The sequence below is a fragment of the Ascidia mentula genome, chromosome 2, assembly GCF_947561715.1.
Source record: "Ascidia mentula chromosome 2, kaAscMent1.1, whole genome shotgun sequence".
NCBI classification, from domain to species: domain Eukaryota; kingdom Metazoa; phylum Chordata; class Ascidiacea; order Phlebobranchia; family Ascidiidae; genus Ascidia; species Ascidia mentula.
In genome coordinates, this window is record NC_138567.1 from 4,299,457 (window position 1) to 4,320,604 (window position 21,148).

Consider the following 21,148-nt stretch of genomic DNA (forward strand, 5'->3'; position numbering starts at 1 on the left):
ACTCGTCAATAAATGACCTACATGAGAACGTTGGCGGTAGGTGTATTATCGAGTCTGTGTTAATAAGACTATTGTAAGGAGATGCACATTTGCAAACAACAAAGTTTGTTTTGTCTTTTTCTCAACGTAATAAATTGTTTACAGATAAATCAAATCAATACGAAAATATTGAAACTGCCCCAACATACATGAATGTTGTTCACCACCCACCAGGGGGCGTATACGAAAATTAAAAACACTGTATTACTACCCAAGATAACTTATGTTCGAATCCGTTGCGATCAAAATCAATGAATTTAGTAGTTGTGCATCTGTATTTGGAAAATATGAAGTTTGTATAAACCAATCGATGTTTAGTTGCATTAGTTTTGACAAACAAAGTTTGTATCTGTGATAAAAAACAATAAGTTAACTTTAAGTTATCTTGTAATTAAGTTTTGTTGTGCAGATGTCAATATTACGATTGCCTTCTTTCCCAGTATTTTGTAGACTCTAACAAACAGAAAAAGGCATTTAATGCATTTTATTACTTGACTGAAGTGCACTTTTTACCGCGTTCAATGAATTGAGCCTAATGTATCATGGAAAAGCAGTTCCTCATACAATTGCCGCAATTAGTGAAAAGGAACCTGCACAATACATCGATTTTGCAAGAATAAATAAAAGTTAAATTATTGTGTAGAGCAGTGTTACGAAGTTCGGCGGTACACAACAATCTACTATCTAAAGCAGTGGTTCCCAACCTGGGGGTCGCGACCCCTAAGGGGGTCGCGGGAAGGCTATCTGTGGGTCGCGACATATATGTGATGTTTTCATAACTTGTTACAACACATACCGGTAGGCTACAACTAGTTGGGCCTACTATCGCTTTGTCTTGTCAGGGACGATAAGCAGTAGGCTATGTGCCACTAACATTGTGCACAGGCATTGTCATTGAAACATCACAGCAATTATTGTCATCAACAATGAAAGTATCAAAAAGCAGTTTAGGGCGTTCAGTTGTAAGTAGCAGTGAGATATCAAGGTGCAGTGTTTTTCTTTAACTCTGGTCATGGAGAAGAAGCGTAAATATGTTGAAGAATATTTGAAGTTTGGATTTACCCGCATAATCTGCACTTGCACTGAAAAGCCTCCGTGTGTCTTGTGCAACGTGGTGCAGTGCTGAATCAAGCCGTCTAAATTAAACCGCCATTTACACACCATGCACCCCCAACACGTGAAAAAAAGATTAGGAATTCTTCAAACGTCATGAAGCCGGTTTGAAACGTCAGAGATTTGACTTGGGAGGTAGTTTTCAGATTTTAGCGTTGTCAAATACTCAAGAACGGATTTCAAACGTGGCTATGAAGTTGCAAGTCAGCCGTCTTATGGAGCAAAGTGATTGCCAATAAATGATATACTGTAAAATGCACTTTGATTGATATTGCTGTTGGAAAAAAAATGGTGGGGGTCGCAAGTTAGTTTAAATCAATATAGGGGGTCACCAACCACAAAAGGTTGGAAACCACTGATCTAAAGGCTATGGCGTCATAAGTTTTCTAAATATATGCTGACTTTTAAGCTTTAAATATTAGTCTAGTCGCATTTTCAAGCGACACACCAAGTGTACTCTTTGCACATCAGCGTTTCGAGGCTCACCAGCTGCGTTGCATTGGCTTGGAGGCTACAAAAGTAGCTTATCTCGAGTAGGGAGACAATTAACTGAGGTTTCAGTTGCTGCCTTGTTGTTTGATAGCATGTCTGATTGTTTGGTAAGACGAATCACAATATTAGCCCAAGTATACGCATAGTTATCGGCTAAGCCTATGTCATATTTCCTACCACCCACATAGTCTATATGGAAGCAACACTGTGCTTTAACTGGTAACAGCCTTTAAGATAACTTGTTGAGTTGGAACTTCCAGATTCACAGCTCTCGCCAGGTTTGCCATAACGTAGCGTATGAGCAGTTTAAACAAGTAAACACAAAATACAGAGGCTATTTTTGTACTGCTTACTCTGATGGTAGTGTATATTTCATTGTACGTCTTAACTGATTCACAAAACACTATTGTCCGTTCAGGTAATGAGAAATGTTGTTAAATGTTGCATCCACACAAATGTGGTTAATTATTTTCCTTCAGCTCGTGACCGTGCCAAAAGGTAGGTAAGTGTAAACATAAGTGTTGTGGTACGCAACAGAATACTCATTTCGCACTCTGTGTTTGTTTCGTACCCTGCGTTAAATTGCATTCGCAGAATTCCAGTGCCGGAATGTTAATTAAAGTTCCTGCTATAAAGGCAGGTGTCCCTGTACTTAGATTCATTCTATTATTTTGTGTTATTCGAAATTACAACAATGAGTATGCATGCAACGCTTAATGATAAAAACCAACGCTATTCCCCTTGCAGTGTAGGAACACTTGCACTTCTACCTCAGGTTACATTGTGGACACCAGAACAACGAGGCAGAGCGCCATTCGTGGTAGCTAATAATTGCATTCTTCCCTCGACATTTGATTGTGCTGTCTTGCGTATTTATAAGAGTTCATCCTGATGAAGACAATCTGAAAAACGTTCCTTTATTGAAAAGCGTATAACGAATTGGGCGGTGGTGTGGTCTTAATATTTTATCAAAATAACAACCAGGTTTACGTCAACTTGTCACGGGGTTTTAGTTCGTTCGATAACGGACTTTACTTCGTTGAGTGCGCCAATTATCCAGGAAACGTTATGTTTTTTCGTGATGTCCATTACAATTTCTACATTGCGGTACCGGTAAATTATACAATGGATTGGTGAAATAGATTGCTGTTTTTGTCACGTGCGTCAACGCGTTTCCTTACTCTTATCTCCCTGCCTTTTTTCCTGCAGCCCACGTAAAGAATATTGTAGCGTATCTACCAGCTGCTGTACAGCTTTGAGAAGCTAAGTCTTCGTATATGTTTCGATTTGGAGTTAGTTAAAGCTTAAAGTAGAGGAATCAAGATTTACAATGGATCCTATGTGTTCAATCAGACAACTGACATTCATATAGTAGGATTTGATCATAATCTTCGGGCTAAAAGAGCACGATAGAGATAATGCTATGGCTTGTGATGGCAAAATACGTGTGGCTTATTCAACTTTTGGCAAAGCATGAAAGTGAGAACATTATAAAAAGTAAGCGTACTTTTAATTTCAGCCAGAGGTGAAAATATCAAAGCAGTGAAAGACAGTATTTTGGTATTATCTGATGCTCTTGTGGATGCGAACACAGCACAGGAGAAATGTGGATTGATGGGTGGAAATCTTGTAATGACTGAAGACCCGCAGATTAAAACAACTCTAATTCAAATGATGACCGATAAATATACATTGGGTGAGATTTTGAATTCCCATCAAATTTTTTGTTGATATTTTTCACTGTGGTGATATAGGATTCAAGCGACTTTGGTTGTTTTATGATTTCGATGGTCCCAACATATGCGGATATTTTTTTGATCCGCTCGAGGTTTCACCATGGAAAAGTACAAAGCGACTTGGATTAATATGGTATCTTGATTTCTTCACCAAGTAAGGAAGAAATATGGCAGTATAAGTTATGAAAACGTTCATGTTGCAACTAGTATACGCAAAAACCTGTTAAATATACAACATGTTAAGCAAACTTTGCGTAAACGGAACATTAACATTTAAGTGAACCAACAAACAATTCGGAGACAATTAACGTTTGCGACGCCAATGGCGGATCAGGAAGAAGGAAATGGCAGCTAACTGCGGGAAAAACATGCAATGGGAAAGGTGTTTACCTAAAGTTTTTGTATCTTTACCACCACACATTCCTCATGGATTCCTATTAACCAATTATGTTGCGTTTTTACTGATTTTCAGGTTGGAATTTCAAACACCCATTATTTGCCCGTGACAAGCCTGGGGATGGATACAAACAGATTTACATTTACTTCAATGATGGGACTTGGAGCACTTTGTTGAGAAGTGTTAAGGAAACCTACACTACATTTACAATCCAAGCCGGTACATTTTATGTTCCAGGTAAACTATATTTATATCCCTTTCTACATAATTAGGCAATAATTTGAGAATGACGAATACACTTTAGAAAATTGGATTTAAACGATTGAAACTATCTGCAGATATAAATGTTATGATCGGAGCTCGTTTTAACACTTCACTCAATGGTTGGTATTGGAGCGACGAATCTCCAGCAAACTTCTCTGTTTACAACGTCACAACTTGTCAACAGAGAGCGTTGCATTATGGGATAGGATGGGAGCAGTCAAGCGTGAACTGCAGTGAAGAACCTGCTTACTACGCATGTCAAGTTAAACGTAAAACATAGTAAATTTGTCATTAAAACAATCCCTGTAAGTATTTTTGCAGTCAGATTGTTATGGAATAAATATGCTAGCAATATAAACAAAAGTTTCATCGGCCACATAAAGTCGATTTTTCTGCTCAATCTATACAAAAAGTTTTTTTATTTGGAAAGTAAAGTTATTTTACGTGTGTAGTTGTTGCTACTGCGAGATCATTTCCGTGCAACATTACAACTGTTAATGTTGAATGGACAGGACTTGATTTATTCATGACAAATGCAAGTGTGAGTCAAAAGTTAAGATTTGTTGTTATTTGAGTGACTTATACATGAAACCTTTAATGCGTTGCAATTATTAACAGTACGTTAAGATTTACGAGAAAATTTTTTGGTAGATGAGAGTACAAATATCATCAAACAAGTTGAAAAATCCTGTATACCAGCCGTACATTAAAAAATCAACTAATATTTCCAACCTCAATATTTCAACGTTTTACACTTTGAAGGTATTTATTGTTGTTTTAATTATTATTGTTTATATCACATAAATGTTCACAGGTTACAGCCTTTTCAAAAACCAATGACGAAAATCTCACGACGTCCCTAAATATTACAACAAATGACAAACCGGATAAAGCTTGCCTTTTGCCAAGTGAGTGCTGCAAGTTTTAACGTTCATTACTGAAACCCAGTGGTTGCATTTGTGGAAATAGCTACAACAGAAATTCCAACTACTTACGCACGATCCGACACTATACCGAACACCAACCCTACAACAAGTAGTGTTTTATCTTCCACTGTGGTTCTAACAATAGGACAAGATGGGAATTCCATCAACACAAAAACAGAGATGTCCAGTACTGGTTTAATAGCAGGAATTGTAGTTTTCGGAGTGTTGTTGTTTGTGTTAATCGGAGCGTTTTGTTTTTGGAAGAGGTATAGTAGTAATGTTCACTTTTGTCGATTATCACAGCTTACTTTAAACATTGACTCAAACATAGTTGCATTACACAGAAAAAAATCTATTATCAAACACGACCCTTTGGAAATTGCTGTACATAAACCTAACGGTAAAATAGCGCAATTAACCGAAGTTTCTTTCATTTTGGCATAAGTTATGTTTCCAGGAGATATACCTGACCCCACATATCAAAACCTAAACTTCAACGATGAACAATCCAATATTGCCGCATTCAAGTCAGCTTTGTTCGACAGTTACAAGAAAAACGCAGAAACAGATTACACAGGATTCAAAAATGAATTCAAGGTGATTTTTATCATGCGATTGCATACAATTTTCAAAATATTGCAATAGGGAAATGTAAGGACACGGCAGGTCAACTAATTTTAAAATACGCGTTTTTTATGTTTTCAACGGCATGTCTACAGAAAATAGAAAACGAAAGCGAAGCCAACCAAAGTTCAAAAGCGATTTCGCAATTGCCTGCGAACGCCGTGAAAAACAGATACAAGAATATATACCCGTGTGAGTTATAACAATAAACATCCCACAAGAAGCTAATGTTACATAGCACGGAGACTTATTCTTATTGAACAGACGACCACGCAAGAGTAGCGCTTGCTGAAGCAATTGCCGGTGATTACATCAACGCCGCCTACATACCCGGTTACAAAAGTTCACGAAAGTTCATCGCAACTCAGGGACCAAAAGAGGAAACAGTCATTGATTTCTGGCTGATGGTTTGGCAAGAAAACTCCACCGTCATAGTCATGCTGACTGGTCTGGTTGAAAATGGAAAGGTCAGTCTCTATGACGACACATTTCGTTGCTAGACAAATAATATCTGCTTTTGACATCCTTTATATTCCATTCTTTTTGTAGTCTAAATGCGAACAGTATTGGCCAAACATTGGGTCCAAAAACGAAATGAAGCCAGGTTTTTCCGTCCAAACAGAACGAGAAACACATGTTGGCGGCATTATTCAACGACAGGTCATTTTGGTCAGAGAGAAGGTGCTGCGACGATGCACTCACTTTACACCCTGTCGTATACCAGTTGTTTTCGCAGGAGAAACGCGAAGTGACACAGCTTCATTACACAACTTGGCCAGATCATGGAGTTCCTGTCACTACAACAAATATGATCTACCTACGTAAGATGGTGGAAGACTTGCACACGACTAATGCTCCAATCATCGTTCATTGCAGGTAAGATTATGGTTGGTAATCAGCTGCTGATAAAATTCAGACCTCTGGTATTCAAATGCAAATGTAACGCGGATTGGTTTTATTTTAAGTGCCGGCGTTGGTCGATCAGGAACGTACATAGCAATGGACACTTTGTTTGACGAACTTGGTGATAAAGGAACGGTTGATGTTCCTGGCACTGTTCTAAGAATGAGAGAAAACCGTAAAGACATGGTTCAAAACTGGGTAATTAAATTCTATTAGTTTGAATTTGTTTCTCCAAATTGAAAGAAAAACGTCGAAAATAATTTTCTGCAAAAAAGTTGCATTTTTTGTGTTTAGACAAATTCAGTGTTACCTTTTTTCATTTTTGCAGAAACAATACATCTTCGTTTATAAGTTGTTGCTGGAACGTGAATGTTTTAAATCTGAATCTGATAGAAGCGTGAGCCAACTACAATCACTCAGTCCATCAGAAACGTAAGAAAATCGCGTTTTGTTTATCCTTGAAAACACTTTTCTTTTCTACATAAAAAGATCTTCGATTCAAAATGAGGAGTTTAGAGTTTTGTCGGAGTGGAGATATGGAGAAGAATGGATGGAAAACGATCTTAAGTTAAAAACATGTGAATTTTTGTTCTGTAATGATTTTTTTGACGAAGTTCTGTTTGTTTTAAAGTTAAATTATTATTTATGCAGACAAAAGCACAGCAATTTCCGTTTGGGACGAAACTAGTCAAAACACAATACAAATGAATGCCTCATTTATACAAGTTAGACACAAACCTTACTTCTGTTTTTTATGCTCGTACAAAATGTGGTTAGTAAACTCTACATGGTGATTTATTGCACACAGGAGTTATCGTCAGAAACGTTTATTGCTGCCCAAGGACCGATTGCAGGGGAAGAAAAGAATTTCTGGATGATGGCAATTACCAGAGATGCACAAGTGATTGTGGATTTAAATGATACAGTAAAGGTGAGGCACATAACAGTTGTTCCTAACATTTGTTTACACAACCTCTCGTACATAATTATGCTTGTCCACGGTTTGTAACAGATTGTATCGCAAAAGGCAAAGAAGCTGGATTTCGATGATTTAAGCATGTCAGTTATTGAAACCACAGACTATTCAAGCCATAATTGTATCACTATGACAACAAAGTGCCCACGCTATGGAATCGTAAGTCTTAAAACACTTGAAAATTTACATAACAGTACTCATTCTGTGCTATTCCCATGAAGGTCGATCGTCGGATGAGCGTTGTGCAATTTAAAGGATGGGAAAATGTGGAAGAACCACCGAAAGAAGTGGATTTTATTAAAATTGTTGAAAGTATTCAGCAAATGAGATCACAACTGAAATGTAGAAACGTACTGATTTGCTGCAGGTTGCCCTTGTGATGTTTCATGTTGCATAAATCTTTTTTGAATAAATATTTTGCATTTTCAGCAACGGATGCACAAGAACTGGAACTTTCATTGCTTTGTCCAACATTCTCGATCGCCTGAAACTTCAAAACCGAGTCGATATTTTTCGAACTGTGAAGGATTTGAGAGACATGAAACCTAACATGGTTAATAATAAGGTAGATTAGCATAGAATGCCCTTGCCATGTAACTTAACTCGTTATTGCTGATTGCTTTCTGCAGGTGTTGTACAGGTACTGCTACGCTTTTGTGGCCAAGTATCTGGAAGAATTTAACCAGTATTCCAACTTCAAGTAAACCAGTGCTTCTGTATTTTGAACCGCGCCTTCATGGCATGTTTTATTGACTCAAAAACAAGGGAAGCAAACTTGCTTGATTTGCCCAAATCAGTAAATGATATAAACAAGGATTTTTTTGCATTTTAAGCATTTAACATTTTACATTTCTCAGTTTTACATTTTACTCTTTATATGCAAGTGTTTGTATCTTTTTCTGTACGATTTACTTGTTGTTACATTTCCGCATTACGATTTATACACTGACGCAAATATAAACCAAATACTTTTGAAACAGTGTTTACTCAACTTTCCTTTACTCCGCTTTATAATTGAGTAGCGACAATAGAAATCACACGACGTGAAGATATATGAGCATGCAACTTAAAGATATACAGAGAGACCGTATCTGTGAAATCAAAACACAACGCTTCCTTTTTCCCACTCACAACAACAGCACTCCACACGAGCGAATCACACCACAACAAACCACACATGAATGGGTGCCACGTATTCTGTAACCGCAAGTAAAACTGTTTTTTGCAAAAGGAAAGTTGGTGCTTTCCAAGGTCGCGTCGGGGGTGCAAGTTTACCCAACTGCAATAAATTGATTATTTCCTAAACCGAGCACGAAAAGATTGCGGTATCTCATAGCACGGATCTTCACCACAGTTGATGCTTGTGTCTATTCTTCTCACCATTACAACCAAAAAGAAATGTTCTAATGAATGAATTGAAACACTGCATGAGTAACGTATAGGCAGTGCGTGGTATTTATTTTTGAAACACCCGGCGAGAGAACCATTGAGCTGCTGTAAAAGAAGGCAAACCAAGATAGTGGTATCACCGGGAATACAATTGCAATGAGGCAAATTTGGCAAATAACGTTTAGGATTCGAGTAAAACTCGCAGTTTTAACTTCTAATTGTCGATATGAACGTCATACTTTGACCTTGTTAACATAAACCTTCGAAGCAGAATCATTTTCTAAAAACACTGAGGGTCACTCACTTACAAGCAATGGTTTTCCACCTGTTTAAAAGAAGCCGCATAACAAAACAGCTTAAGTTTTACAAAAGCAAACTTCGAATAGTAAGTTTTTTTCCAAATGAGGGCCGTAAGGTTATAACGGTTTAAGAACATGAGACTCAAAGAGCCGCGGTTGGGATTCGCCGGTTTGAAGCCTCATTTCCTGTCTCCCACATAGTCTACGTCACAGAGAGTAAACTGAAAGCAATCTCAAGACGATGATAAGAAAAAAGAATAATTGGTAGGCCTGATTTTACATAGGTCGGTTATGGCATGATATAACGCCCAGTCGAAATATTAGCGTTACAGGTCAACAGTGTGGTTATTTAACAGCACATAAAAAATTGCCATAAGACATCATATTTTGCGTGCTTCACAAGGATTTAACTGTATTGTCACGGCCGTGAGAATAATGATGCGGGTACTTGGTACCAAACACATATGGATCAAAGTATTTCTTCAGCTTTTAACAGTATTCCAAAGTAAGAAATTAGCTGATGAAAATGTATTTTTAGTAAATGCTTGTGTTTGTCAGTGCACAGTCAAAACATTACAACCGTGAAAGACAGTATTTTGATATTATCTGATGATCTTGTGGATGCTAACACTGCACAGGAGAAATGTGGCTTGATTGGTGGAAATCTTGTAATGACTGAAGACCCACAGATTAACACAACACTGACTCGAATGTTGACAGATAAATACACCTTTGGTAACAAATATTGCACATACAAATTTGTACTTTGCCAAGATATTTTTGATATTTTTAACGTACCCAGGTTTGAAAAGAGTATGGATATTTTACAATTTTACGGGTACAGATGTATTTGGATATTATTTTACTTCAAATGAATTACACTGGGAAAGTACAAAATCACTTGGAGTTCAGTCGTATCTTGACTTTTATGATAGGTGAATCAACATTATAATCTGTTTGCGGTAATTGCTTGATTATATAACAGTATAATTCTTTGCACTTCGTTGTTTTATGGCTGTAATATTTCATCACATATATGAATTGTTATAGAAAACCTGGGAACGATTTGGAACGAATTTATTTTTGCCGCGCATATTTTAAAACAAATTCAACACAAAGGAAATGGCAAGTGAAATTTGGTGGAAATTGCCAAGTTGGACAACCGAAAACAAATGTGTGGAACGGTAAAATCTTCATGTATTTTTTTTCAACCAAAAACTTAATAGATCCGATAGGTTTTAAGGTCAAGTGGCGTATGCCAAATCGTGTTCATATCTACATATTTTCAAATTGATTTTGAAATGCGTTACGTAGGAGTCAACACAGAAAAAAAACAGACTCAAAAATTAAAAGCATCAATATACTGCTATGCTTGCATCCTGGGGCCGAGACAGTCCTTTGTTTTTTAATGTTTTTAAACAAATAGACGAAGATGAACAAAAAAATTTAAAATGTCATTGGTTTTAGGTTGGGACTATGTGTTTAAATTAACAGCTCGCAACACCTCAGGACCAGGATACAAGCAAATATATATGTATCAATATGATGGCCTGTGGGAAACTATGTTAAGAAGTGTCAATAAACCTTACGGTTCGTATCAAACTTACGTGGGATCATTCTTCGTACCAGGTAATCTTTATCTTACACAAAATATTAAAAATTCGCCTGAGAATTTAAAAAGAATTTTAAATCTCCCGCATACGAAATATTTGTCTTAATTTGAAACGAAAACATTTACTAACAACAAAAAAATGTACCGTTCTATGCCTCGAAACAATTAACCACACCTGATTTGTAAGTTGGACTTTTTAAAGACATTCGTGTTATGACTGGAGCTCGTTTTACAACTTCACTCAATGGTTGGTATTGGAGCGACGGATCTCCAGCAAACTTCTCTGTTTCCAACGTCACAACTTGTCAACAGCGAGCGTTGCATTATGGGATCGGATGGGAGCAAACAAGCGTGAACTGTAGTGGAGAACCTGCTTACTACGCTTGTCAAGTTAAATGTAGGCCATACTTTAGAGACACAATATTCGATTTCCGTAAAAAGGTCTTCATGGGTTTTGAACGTGATTGATAAACGTATCCGTGCATTATTGTGGGTAACAACAAGGTTTGTTAGTTCGGTTGTTTAATATCAACACGCATAGGATGTTTATGTTTCATCTTTCGCGTTCAATATACAATTTCATTGGATTCACTATTTCAGCAATTTTGAATATTATACTGAAAACGCACGGTTTCGTCTGATTAATGTTTTCCTTTTTCCAAATAAGTTACAGACAGGCATGTTCTCAACACTTTCAATGCTTATGTGTGTGATATCAAATTTTTATAATTTTACCGCTTATATTTTATTTGTAGTTGCTGCTTCTGCAACAAGGTTACCTTGCGATGTCAACACAGTTAGCTTAACGTGGACGGGACTTGATTATTACATTTTCAACTTCAAGACTGATATCAAGGTATCCTACTTCCATATTTATTTGTACGCTGTTTAAATATTGCATATTTGTATGTATCCTATAAAAGTGGAAATGATTATTAACACATTGTCATGTTTTCCGTTATGCGATCTGAATATTCTCAGGTCAAAGTTGATATCCAACCGTCGAATACATCAACCAATTTGCCATATGGTGATAAGTTGTTACGCATCAGCAACTTGCAAAACTCAAGTCACTACAACATCACGGTAAAAATTTAGTTCTGCTGTTTTGTGTGGTAATGAATAAAGTGCAGAATGTTCCGTCACATTTAAGATTACTGCAATTTTTATTGGATACAACACCACTATCAGTACCACTGTCAGTGTATCAACAGCGGATCAACAACTTGAATCATGTTTCACAGTTGGTAAACACATTTTTTCGTTAAGGATATTTCTAATACACTTCAATCAACCAACTATTTAGGAGCAACAAATGGACCGAGATTACCCAATGCAACGGAAGCCATAGATCAATCAACTAATATTCGCCATCAAATTATAACAAACATTTACATCACGAATTTCAGTTACGTTACCGGAATTGTTGCCGGCATAATACTGCTTGCCGCCGTTGGGATTGGAATTTCTGGGAAACTATGCAGGTAAGCGTATTATATAGTGTTTGTATGAGTATAAATTGGTTGACATAGAACAGGAGCATTTTATAGTGAGCTGCAGACAGATCGGCCTAATAGGTCTCACCAGGGCAGCTATGGCGTGACTTGCAACGATCTTGTCTGCTAGACTTCCACTTTGTGGTGACTGCTGTATAGCCACCATTAGCAGTTGGTAACCAAACTAAGTGTAACCCGCCCAAAACCACCCAAGGTGGAAACAATGTGGCAAAAAGCAGTTTTACCACCTTGCATTAATTTTTCATCGGTTTAACATCATTACAAAGTATTGGTTTGTACTTAGGTCGTTTGTAAGTTTAATTTTGTTCTGCAGAAGACCGAAAAGTGCAAACACAGACGGAAATGATACACAGCACAAAGATGAAGGTACACATTTTGGAGTTTAATAATGATCTTTGTGTATTGAAGGTGGCCAAAATAACCCTGTGGGGAAAAAATATACTCATGTGCATTTTGTTTAATAGGTAAATCGCCCAAATACGACACCATTACAACTGTTCCAACATATATGAATACTGGCATCCACATCGGAAAGGACGGGTGCAAAAATTAAAACCTTGTTTAAAGAAAAACTTATTGTTCATATGCTGTATATATTTGTGTCCTTATTGACGATTTTTTGTTGCATTTTTGTCAAGGGCGTTTTTACATGTAAAAGAAATTGTTTCGGAACTTGCATTGCCTTCTGTAATATAAAAACAACAATTGTTTCATGTGATGTAATAAAAGCTTTCACTACGAGGCGACCCTGCCTTTGCACACGTGCGTTGTCCTGATGCGTTGTGTGTAACCTTCCCTTGCTCGAAAAGTCTTGATTGTGACCAGAAATTGGGCAACAGTGTGAACCCTCTAACCAGTGAGCACATATACATCATTCGGTTGAGAAGTGGCCCTTTTAGTCATGATATGAATGCAGTAGATCGTTGATAAAGTTTTAGTCATAAGACTTGAAAACCTGTGAAACTTCTTGAGCAAATGCTTTGTTCTTTTTGATGCAAGAAAGTATAGAGGAAATAAGTTGAACAGCACAAACAAATTATTTGTGTTTCGTTGATTGTTTGGTTAGAAGTTTGTTTCAGAGTAACAGCATGGGTGAAGTAATATTTCCTGCCACCCACACAGCATACGCCAGCAATGTACGTTAACTGGTAACACTGTCAAAACAACTTGTAGAGTTGGAACTTCCTGGAATGACAGTTTTAACCAGTTTAATCATAAGGTAGTGTGTGCGCAGTTGAAACACGGTAATACAGGTTAGAACCGGCAATTTCTGAACTGTTTAAGTAGCCTATATTAAAGGTAGTGTTCATTGTGATGGTATGGTTTGCAGAAGTTGTTTCGCATCAGGCAATGAAGAAAATTATGCTGAAAATTGTCAGTGGAAAAATGTGGTTTATTGTATTTCTTCAGCTCCTGACAGTAACAAAAGGTAGGTAAATATTTATTACTGAATATTTGATTATATTAAAGTTTAATTACATCATGACAGTGCACAGTCAAACCATCACAACAGTAAAAGACAGTATTTTGATATTATCTGATGATCTTGTGGATGCGAACACTGCACAGGAGAAATGTGGGTTGATGGGTGGAAATCTTGTGATGACTGAAGACCCACAGATTAAAACAACTCTGACACAACTTTTAAAAGATAAATATACAAATGGTATTTTTTGCAGTAATTGGCGATTTTTTAGCAGCTTTGCATGTTAATGGCATCCAACTAACACAGGTTTAAAACGACTATGGATTTTTCATGATTTTACGGGTGCAGATATATTTGGATATTATTTTAATGAAAATGCTGAAGGCAATTATTGGAAAAGTACAAAATCACTTGGAATTCTGTCGTATCTTGACTTTGATACAAGGTGAGTAAACATTTCACGTCAACGAACAATCGATTGCATATCAAAAAGAGTGTTGGCATGGTTTGTTATATTGAGAGCTACACTTTATGCTTGTCTTTTAATGCGAGAAACATTTTAGAAAACCTGGAAACGCATCAGAACGAGTCTATTTTTGCTACGCATTTTTCGAAATTAATTCTCAAAAAAGAAAATGGCAAGTGAGAGTAGGTGGAAATTGTCAAGTGGGAGTACCGAGTCAACCAGGATGGAATGGTAAGCAAAATGTGACTTGATTCGTTGGCGAAGCTGTAAGTTGGACAACCACCGAGACCAACAAACTGGAACGGTTGTTAGCAAGATAAATCATTCATAAAATAACTTTATATTTCGATGATCAGTGTGGGAAAAAATTACATACACATGTTTTCGATATGGTGTCATTTGGAAGAAACTGGTTTGTTTTTCATTTTTGTTGTATTAACATGTACGGTTTCTTTCTTCCACGCAGGTATGGATTACCAGTTTAACTTAACAGCTCGGAGCACCTCAGGACCTGGTTACAAGCAGATATATATGTATCAATATTACGGCCTGTGGGCAACTATGTTAAGAAGTGTCAATAAACCTTACGGTTCGTATCAAACTTATGTGGGATCATTCTTCGTGCCAGGTAATCTTTCTTTTCTGTTCATTGTGCACTAATAAATAGGTTTCTGTTTAACTGTGTAAAATTGAAACATGAAATACATTGTAAAACCAATGATAGCAACGAAGATTATTTTGCAATAAGTTTATTTGTCGAGTTTGTGCCCTTGGCCACATTCGTTGTCAAGCTTATAAAAAACGACCGACTACATTTTGCCGCAAGTCGCACACCCTGATATGAATCAGTCTTTCGTTAACGACTATAAATTTTCTTTTTTCTTGTTTTTATTTTACTCAAATTAATCATTTTAACCAAATTTAACCAACCGGGAAAACGAAAAACACCAGAGCAAATGACTTGTTTCAGATATCAATGTTATGATCGGAGCTCGTTTTAACACTTCACTCAATGGTTGGTATTGGAGCGACGGATCTCCAGCAAACTTCTCTGTTTCCAACGTCACAACTTGTCAGCAGAGAGCGTTGCACTATGGGATCGGATGGGAGCAGTCAAGCGTGAAATGTAGTGGAGAACCTGCTTATTACGCTTGTCAAGTTAAATGTAACGTTTAATTTTAAACAGTTTGTAACAAATTTTTGTCTGATATTAATCAATCATCAATCGAAAACGCTTTGTAGTTTTCAAGAAGAAACATTTGACATTGCTTTGTTTTTGGAATTACCGTCATAAATAATTTATTACACTTTTTGCGTTGTTGTCTTTGTTTTGAGCACAAGAATACCATTATTTGGGTAATCTATTCCAATACAGTCATCTAATTTTTTGATCCTCGATAGTTGTTGCCTCGGCGAAGGTCCTTCTTTGCAATGTTACATCAATCAATATACAATGGAGTGGTTTGGACAAAATAATTGCCAATCACATTTTTAACCCAGATGTGAGTTCACTCATTTATTTTGTTCATTTTATAGTTTATAGTATAGTTTATTTATAGGCAATTTTTTTGCAAGCAAAAGTCAAAGTTGAAGTTGTTCAGCTTGGAATATCAATCTACCATAATTACAACATCAAATCAACAACCATCAGCAACCTAAATAAATCGACATTTTACTCTTTTGAGGTTTGAGTGGAACTTGGTTGGTAAAACTATATGTTGAGTTTGGCTGTTTCTTTTTAGATTACAGCGATGCTCACTGGAAATATCACAGCAAATCTCCAAACGAAAATAAATGTTACAACAAATGAAGAAGAAGACAAATCATGCTTTTTTACCTGTAAGGTTTATTTGATGTATGGCATGTGTCATTGCTTTATTGCCGTATATTGTGTTTGCAGCGACGGCAACATCAGAAATCACAACTCTTGGGAAAACTACAGAATTCAGTTCTATTAATTATACGAATGGTTTAGATGAAGATACAAATTATCAAAATATCACTGCTGGTTTAGTTGTGGGAATTGTGGTTGTCGTGCTGATTCTTGTGTCAATCGGAACATATATTTTATGGAGAAGGTAAATGAAATGTTATAAATTTTCCTGTAAATTTGTGCAACATTTATGTTTCAAATGAGACATTTTGTGAAAATTAAACGACCTGACATTAATCCGAGCATTGTGTTTGATACAATAAACAATAAACTGATGACGCTGGTATTGAACCGATGCCTAATAGAGACTCTGATTTTTATTTCCTCATATATGTGTTTGTTTATAACACTGGGATTGAACTGGAGGGCCTGATTCTGCTTTATCAAAATGATCCAGACAATAGATAATATTTTTATCATACGGCCGCTACAAACTAAAAAAATCAGAAAATAGAACTTGTTTTATAAACACAGCCATGCAAAATGTGTTTGCAATCATTAAATATCTGCTTAATCCTACGCGTCTAAACTATTGTATGGAAACCAGCGCATTTTTGCTGTTTCGTTTTGTTTTGCAGACGACCACAGCCTGGAAACTCAACAAATAACCTACACGGGAAAGCAGGCGGTAGGTGTATATCCAACTCTGTGTTAATAAGAGCATTGCAAGAAAAAAAAGTTAGTGTTTGTATCTTTCTTAACATAAAATTGTTTACAGATACATCACATCAATACGAAAATATTGAAACTGTCCCAACATACATGAATGTTGTTCACCACCCACCAGAGGGCGTATACGAAAATTGAAAACACTGTATTACTACCCAAGATAACTTATGTTTGAATCTCGGTGCGATCAAAACCTTACAAAGTCAATGTGATTAAGATTTGTTAAGCTGATAACAACATTATGGTTGTTTCTTTCCCAGCATTTCGTTAACAAAGGGAAGCTAAGCATTTATTGCATTTCATTATATGACTAAAGTGCACTTTTTGTCGCGTTCAATCAATTGAGCCTTATATATGTCAAGGAAAAGCAGTTGGTCATACAATTACAGCAAATAGTAAATAAGAACCTATACAAAACATGGGTTTTGCAACAAAACGCAAAAATTAATGTGTACAACATTGCTCTTGCTGACGTCACGCATTACTTGAAGTTACGAAGTTTGGCGGTACACCACAATCCAACATCTCAGGGCTATGGCGTCAAAAGTTGTCTGTATTACTTTAGTCTAGACGCATTCACACGCGGCAAGTAAAGTCTTTGCACATCAGCGTTTCGAGGCACACCGGTTGCGGTTGCATTGGTTTGGAGGCTGCGAAGGTAGCCAGAATGCATCTAGAGTAGAGAGACAATTAACTGAGTATTCAGTTGTTGCCTTGTTGTTTGCTAGCATGTCCGCCTGTTTGGTAAGATGAATCACAGTATTAGCCCAAGTATACGCATTGCTATCTGCTAAGACCAAGCCAAATTTCCTGCCACCCACATAGTCTATATGGCAGCAGCACTGCGCTTTAACAGAAGAAAGCGAAGCGTTTATTGCATTTTTTTTCACATGACTGAAGTGCACTTTTTACCGCGTTCAATCAACCTTGTATGCATTATGGAAATTGAGTTGGTCATACAATAACTGCAAATAGAAAACAAGAACATATACAAAACATGGCTTTTGCAAGAAAAAGTACAACTTAAATTAATGAGTGTAGCTGTGTGCCCTTTTCTCCCTGATGTCACACTTTATTAAAAGTTGTAAAATTCGGCGGTACACAACAACCTACTATCTAAAAGCTATGGCGTCATAAGTTGTCTAAAATATATGTTGATTTTTAAGCTTTAAAGTATTAGTCTAGTCGCATTCAAAAGCGATACAACAAGTATGGCCATTGCACATTAGCGTTTGGAGCTAAACCGGTTGCGGTTTATTGACGTAGAGGCTACAAAGTAACTGGAATGCATCTCGAGTAGAGAGACAATTAACTGAGTATTCAGTTGTTGCCTTGTTGTTTGGTAACATGCCTGTTTATTTGGAAAGATGAATCACAATATTTATGCACATTGCTATCGGCTAAGCCTATGTCATATTTCCTACCACCCACATAGTCTATATGGAAGCAACACTGTGCTTTAACTGGTAAAAGCCTTTAAGATAACTTGTTGAGTTGAAACTTCGAGATTCACAGCTTTCAACAGGTTTGCCATAACGTAGCGTATGAGCAGTTTAAACAAGTACACAAAATACAGAGGCTATTTTTGTACTGCTAACTCTGATGGTAGTACATATTTTATTGTAAGCCTTAACTGATTCACAAAACAATATTGTCCGTTCAGGTATAATGAGAAATGTTGTCAAATGTTGAATCCAAACAAATGTGGTTTATTATATTCCTTCAGCTGCTCACTGTACCAAAAGGTAGGTAATTATTTATCACTGAGTATTTGATTATTTTACTTTAGTTTAATTGCATCTGACAGTCCACAGTCAATCCATCAAAGCAATAAACGACAGTATTTTGATATTATCTAATGAACTTGTGGATGCAAACCTAGCACAGGAGAAATGTGGGTTGATGGGTGGAAATCTTGTAATGACCGAAGACCGACAGATTAACACAACTCTGATACAACTTTTAACTGATAAATATACAAATGGTATTTTTTTCAAATTGACTTTTGACTTCTTAGCAGTTTTGTCTGTTAACGGCAACCAACTAACACAGGTTTAAAACGACTGTGGATTTTCCATGATTTTACGGGTACAGATATATTTGGATATTATTTTAATGAAAATGCAGTGGGTAATTATTGGAAAAGTACAAAATCACTTGGAATTTTGTCGTATCTTGACTTTGATACAAGGTGAGTAAATATTTCACGATAATTAACAATCGATTGCATATCAAAAATTCTGTTGAGTTTTGGCGTGGTTTGTTATTTTGAAAGCTACACTTTATGCTTGTCTTTTCATGCGTAAAACATTTCAGAAAATCTGGAAACACTTTAGAACGAATCTATTTTTGCCACGCATTTTTTGAAAATCATTCTCAAAGAAAAAAATGGCAAGTGAAAGTAGGTGGAAATTGTCAAGTTGGAGTAAGGAGTCAACCAGGATGGAATGGTATGCAAAATGTAACTTGATTCATTAGCGAAGCTTTAAGTTGGGCAACCACAGACAACACCAAACTGAAACGGTTGATAGCAAGATAAATCGTCCATAAAATCCATTTATATTTCGATGATCAGTGTGGAAAAAAATTACATACACATGTTTTCGATATGGTGGCAGTTGGAAGAAAATGGATCGTTTTTGATTTTTATTGTATTAACATGTACGGTTTTGTTGTTCCATGCAGGTTGGGATTACCAGTTTAACTTAACAGCTCGCAGCATCTCAGGACCAGGTTATAAGCAGATATATATGTATCAATATCACGGTCTGTGGGCAACTATGTTAAGAAATGTCAATAAACCTTACGGTTCGTATCAAACTTACGTGGGATCATTCTTCGTACCAGGTAATCTTTCTTCTCTGTTCATTAAACTCTAACAAATAGGTTTCTGTTTAACTTTGTAAAATGAAAATATGAAGTCCATTGTAAAACCAATGATAGAAACGAAGATTATTTTGCAACAATATACGTAGTTTATTTGTCGAGTTTGTGCTCTTGGCCACATTCGTTGTCAAGCTTATAAAAATAAGTTTGACTACATTTTGCCGCAAGTCGCACACCCTGATATGAATCAGTCTTTCGTTGCAGATTATAAATTTATTTTTCCCTTTATTTTATTTTACTCAAATCAATCATCATTTAACCAACCGGGAAAACGAAAAACACCAAAGTTATTGCTTGTTTTAGATATCAATGTTATGATCGGAGCTCGTTTTAATACTTCACTCAATGGTTGGTATTGGAGCGACGGATCTCCAGCAAACTTCTCTGTTTCCAACGTCACAACTTGTCAACAGAGAGCGTTGCATTATGGGATCGGATGGGAGAAGTCAAGCGTGAAATGTAGTGGAGAACCTGCTTATTGCGCTTGTCAAGTTAAATGTAACGTTTGATTTTAAACAGTTTGTAACAAATTTTTGTCTGATATTAATCAATCATCAATCGAAAACGCTTTATAGTTTTCAAGAAGAAACATTTGACGTTGTTTAGTTTTTGGAATTACCGTTATAAATAATTTAATACAATTGTTTTTTGTTGTTGTCTTTGTTTTAAGCAAAAGAATACCATTGTTTGGAAAATCTATTCCAATACAGCCATCTATTTTTTTTATCCTGACAGTTGTTGCTTCGGCGAAGGTACTTCCTTGCAATGTTACATCAATCAATATACAATGGAGTGGTTTGGACAAAATAATTGCCCAACATATTTTGAACCCAGATGTGAGCTTGCACATTATTTTGTACATTTTATAGCAGACAATCAAAATATAAAATTTTAATAGAAGAACAAGCGAATTTTTTTGCAGACTAAAGTAAAAATTGATGTAGTTCAGCTTGGAATATCAATCTACCGCAACTACAGCATCAAATCAACAACCATCAGAAACCTAAATATATCGACATTTTACACTTTTAAGGTTTGAATTGAAATAGATTTGTAAACGTAAGTTGAAATCGATTGTGTTTTGTGAAGATCACAGCGATACTATTTGGAAATATCTCAACAAATCTCCAAACGGAAGTAAATATAACCACAAATGAAGAACAAGACAAATTTTGCTTTGTGTCCTGTAAGGTTTATTTGATGTATAGCTGTGTCATTGCTTTATTGCCGTATATTATGTTTGCAGCGACGGCAACATCAGAAATCACAACTCTTGGGAAAACTACAGAATTCAGTTCTATTAATTATACGAATGGTTTAGATGAAGATACTAATCATCAAAATATCACTGCTGGTTTAGTTGTGGGAGTTGTGGTTGGCGTGCTGATTATTGTGTCAATCGGAACATATATTTTATGGAGAAGGTAAATAGAGATCCTTATTTTTATACCCTTATTTGTGTTTGTTTATCACACCGGGAT

General features: G+C 36.3%; 1 protein-coding gene across 5 annotated transcripts in view; it reads left to right on the top strand.

Moving 5' to 3' along the window:
- The window catches only part of LOC145890695 (receptor-type tyrosine-protein phosphatase epsilon-like), a 33,653-nt gene extending 25,230 nt beyond the window's left edge, over window positions 1-8,423 (top strand). The window contains exons 1-25 of one of the 5 annotated variants that reach the window (XM_082981833.1): window positions 3,006-3,123; window positions 3,164-3,340; window positions 3,399-3,534; window positions 3,659-3,762; window positions 3,853-4,014; window positions 4,116-4,310; window positions 4,494-4,582; window positions 4,693-4,803; window positions 4,856-4,949; window positions 5,011-5,233; window positions 5,312-5,367; window positions 5,425-5,564; window positions 5,687-5,783; window positions 5,856-6,058; window positions 6,141-6,272; window positions 6,328-6,467; window positions 6,557-6,692; window positions 6,823-6,926; window positions 6,984-7,072; window positions 7,146-7,219; window positions 7,303-7,425; window positions 7,507-7,629; window positions 7,692-7,837; window positions 7,900-8,035; window positions 8,100-8,423. In XM_082981833.1, the coding sequence (XP_082837959.1) occupies window positions 3,063-3,123; window positions 3,164-3,340; window positions 3,399-3,534; window positions 3,659-3,762; window positions 3,853-4,014; window positions 4,116-4,310; window positions 4,494-4,582; window positions 4,693-4,803; window positions 4,856-4,949; window positions 5,011-5,233; window positions 5,312-5,367; window positions 5,425-5,564; window positions 5,687-5,783; window positions 5,856-6,058; window positions 6,141-6,272; window positions 6,328-6,467; window positions 6,557-6,692; window positions 6,823-6,926; window positions 6,984-7,072; window positions 7,146-7,219; window positions 7,303-7,425; window positions 7,507-7,629; window positions 7,692-7,837; window positions 7,900-8,035; window positions 8,100-8,174 (3,126 nt within the window). In that variant the 5' untranslated portion in view covers window positions 3,006-3,062 and the 3' untranslated portion in view covers window positions 8,175-8,423. Of the gene's footprint in view, window positions 1-2,073; window positions 2,143-3,005; window positions 3,124-3,163; window positions 3,341-3,398; window positions 3,535-3,658; window positions 3,763-3,852; window positions 4,015-4,115; window positions 4,311-4,493; window positions 4,583-4,692; window positions 4,804-4,855; window positions 4,950-5,010; window positions 5,368-5,424; window positions 5,565-5,686; window positions 5,784-5,855; window positions 6,059-6,140; window positions 6,273-6,327; window positions 6,468-6,556; window positions 6,693-6,822; window positions 6,927-6,983; window positions 7,073-7,145; window positions 7,220-7,302; window positions 7,426-7,506; window positions 7,630-7,691; window positions 7,838-7,899; window positions 8,036-8,099 lie in introns of those variants that run through there. The other 4 variants (XM_082981831.1, XM_082981830.1, XM_082981832.1 and 1 more) reach the window with 4 other exon arrangements.
- Window positions 8,424-21,148: the final 12,725 nt, after the last annotated feature.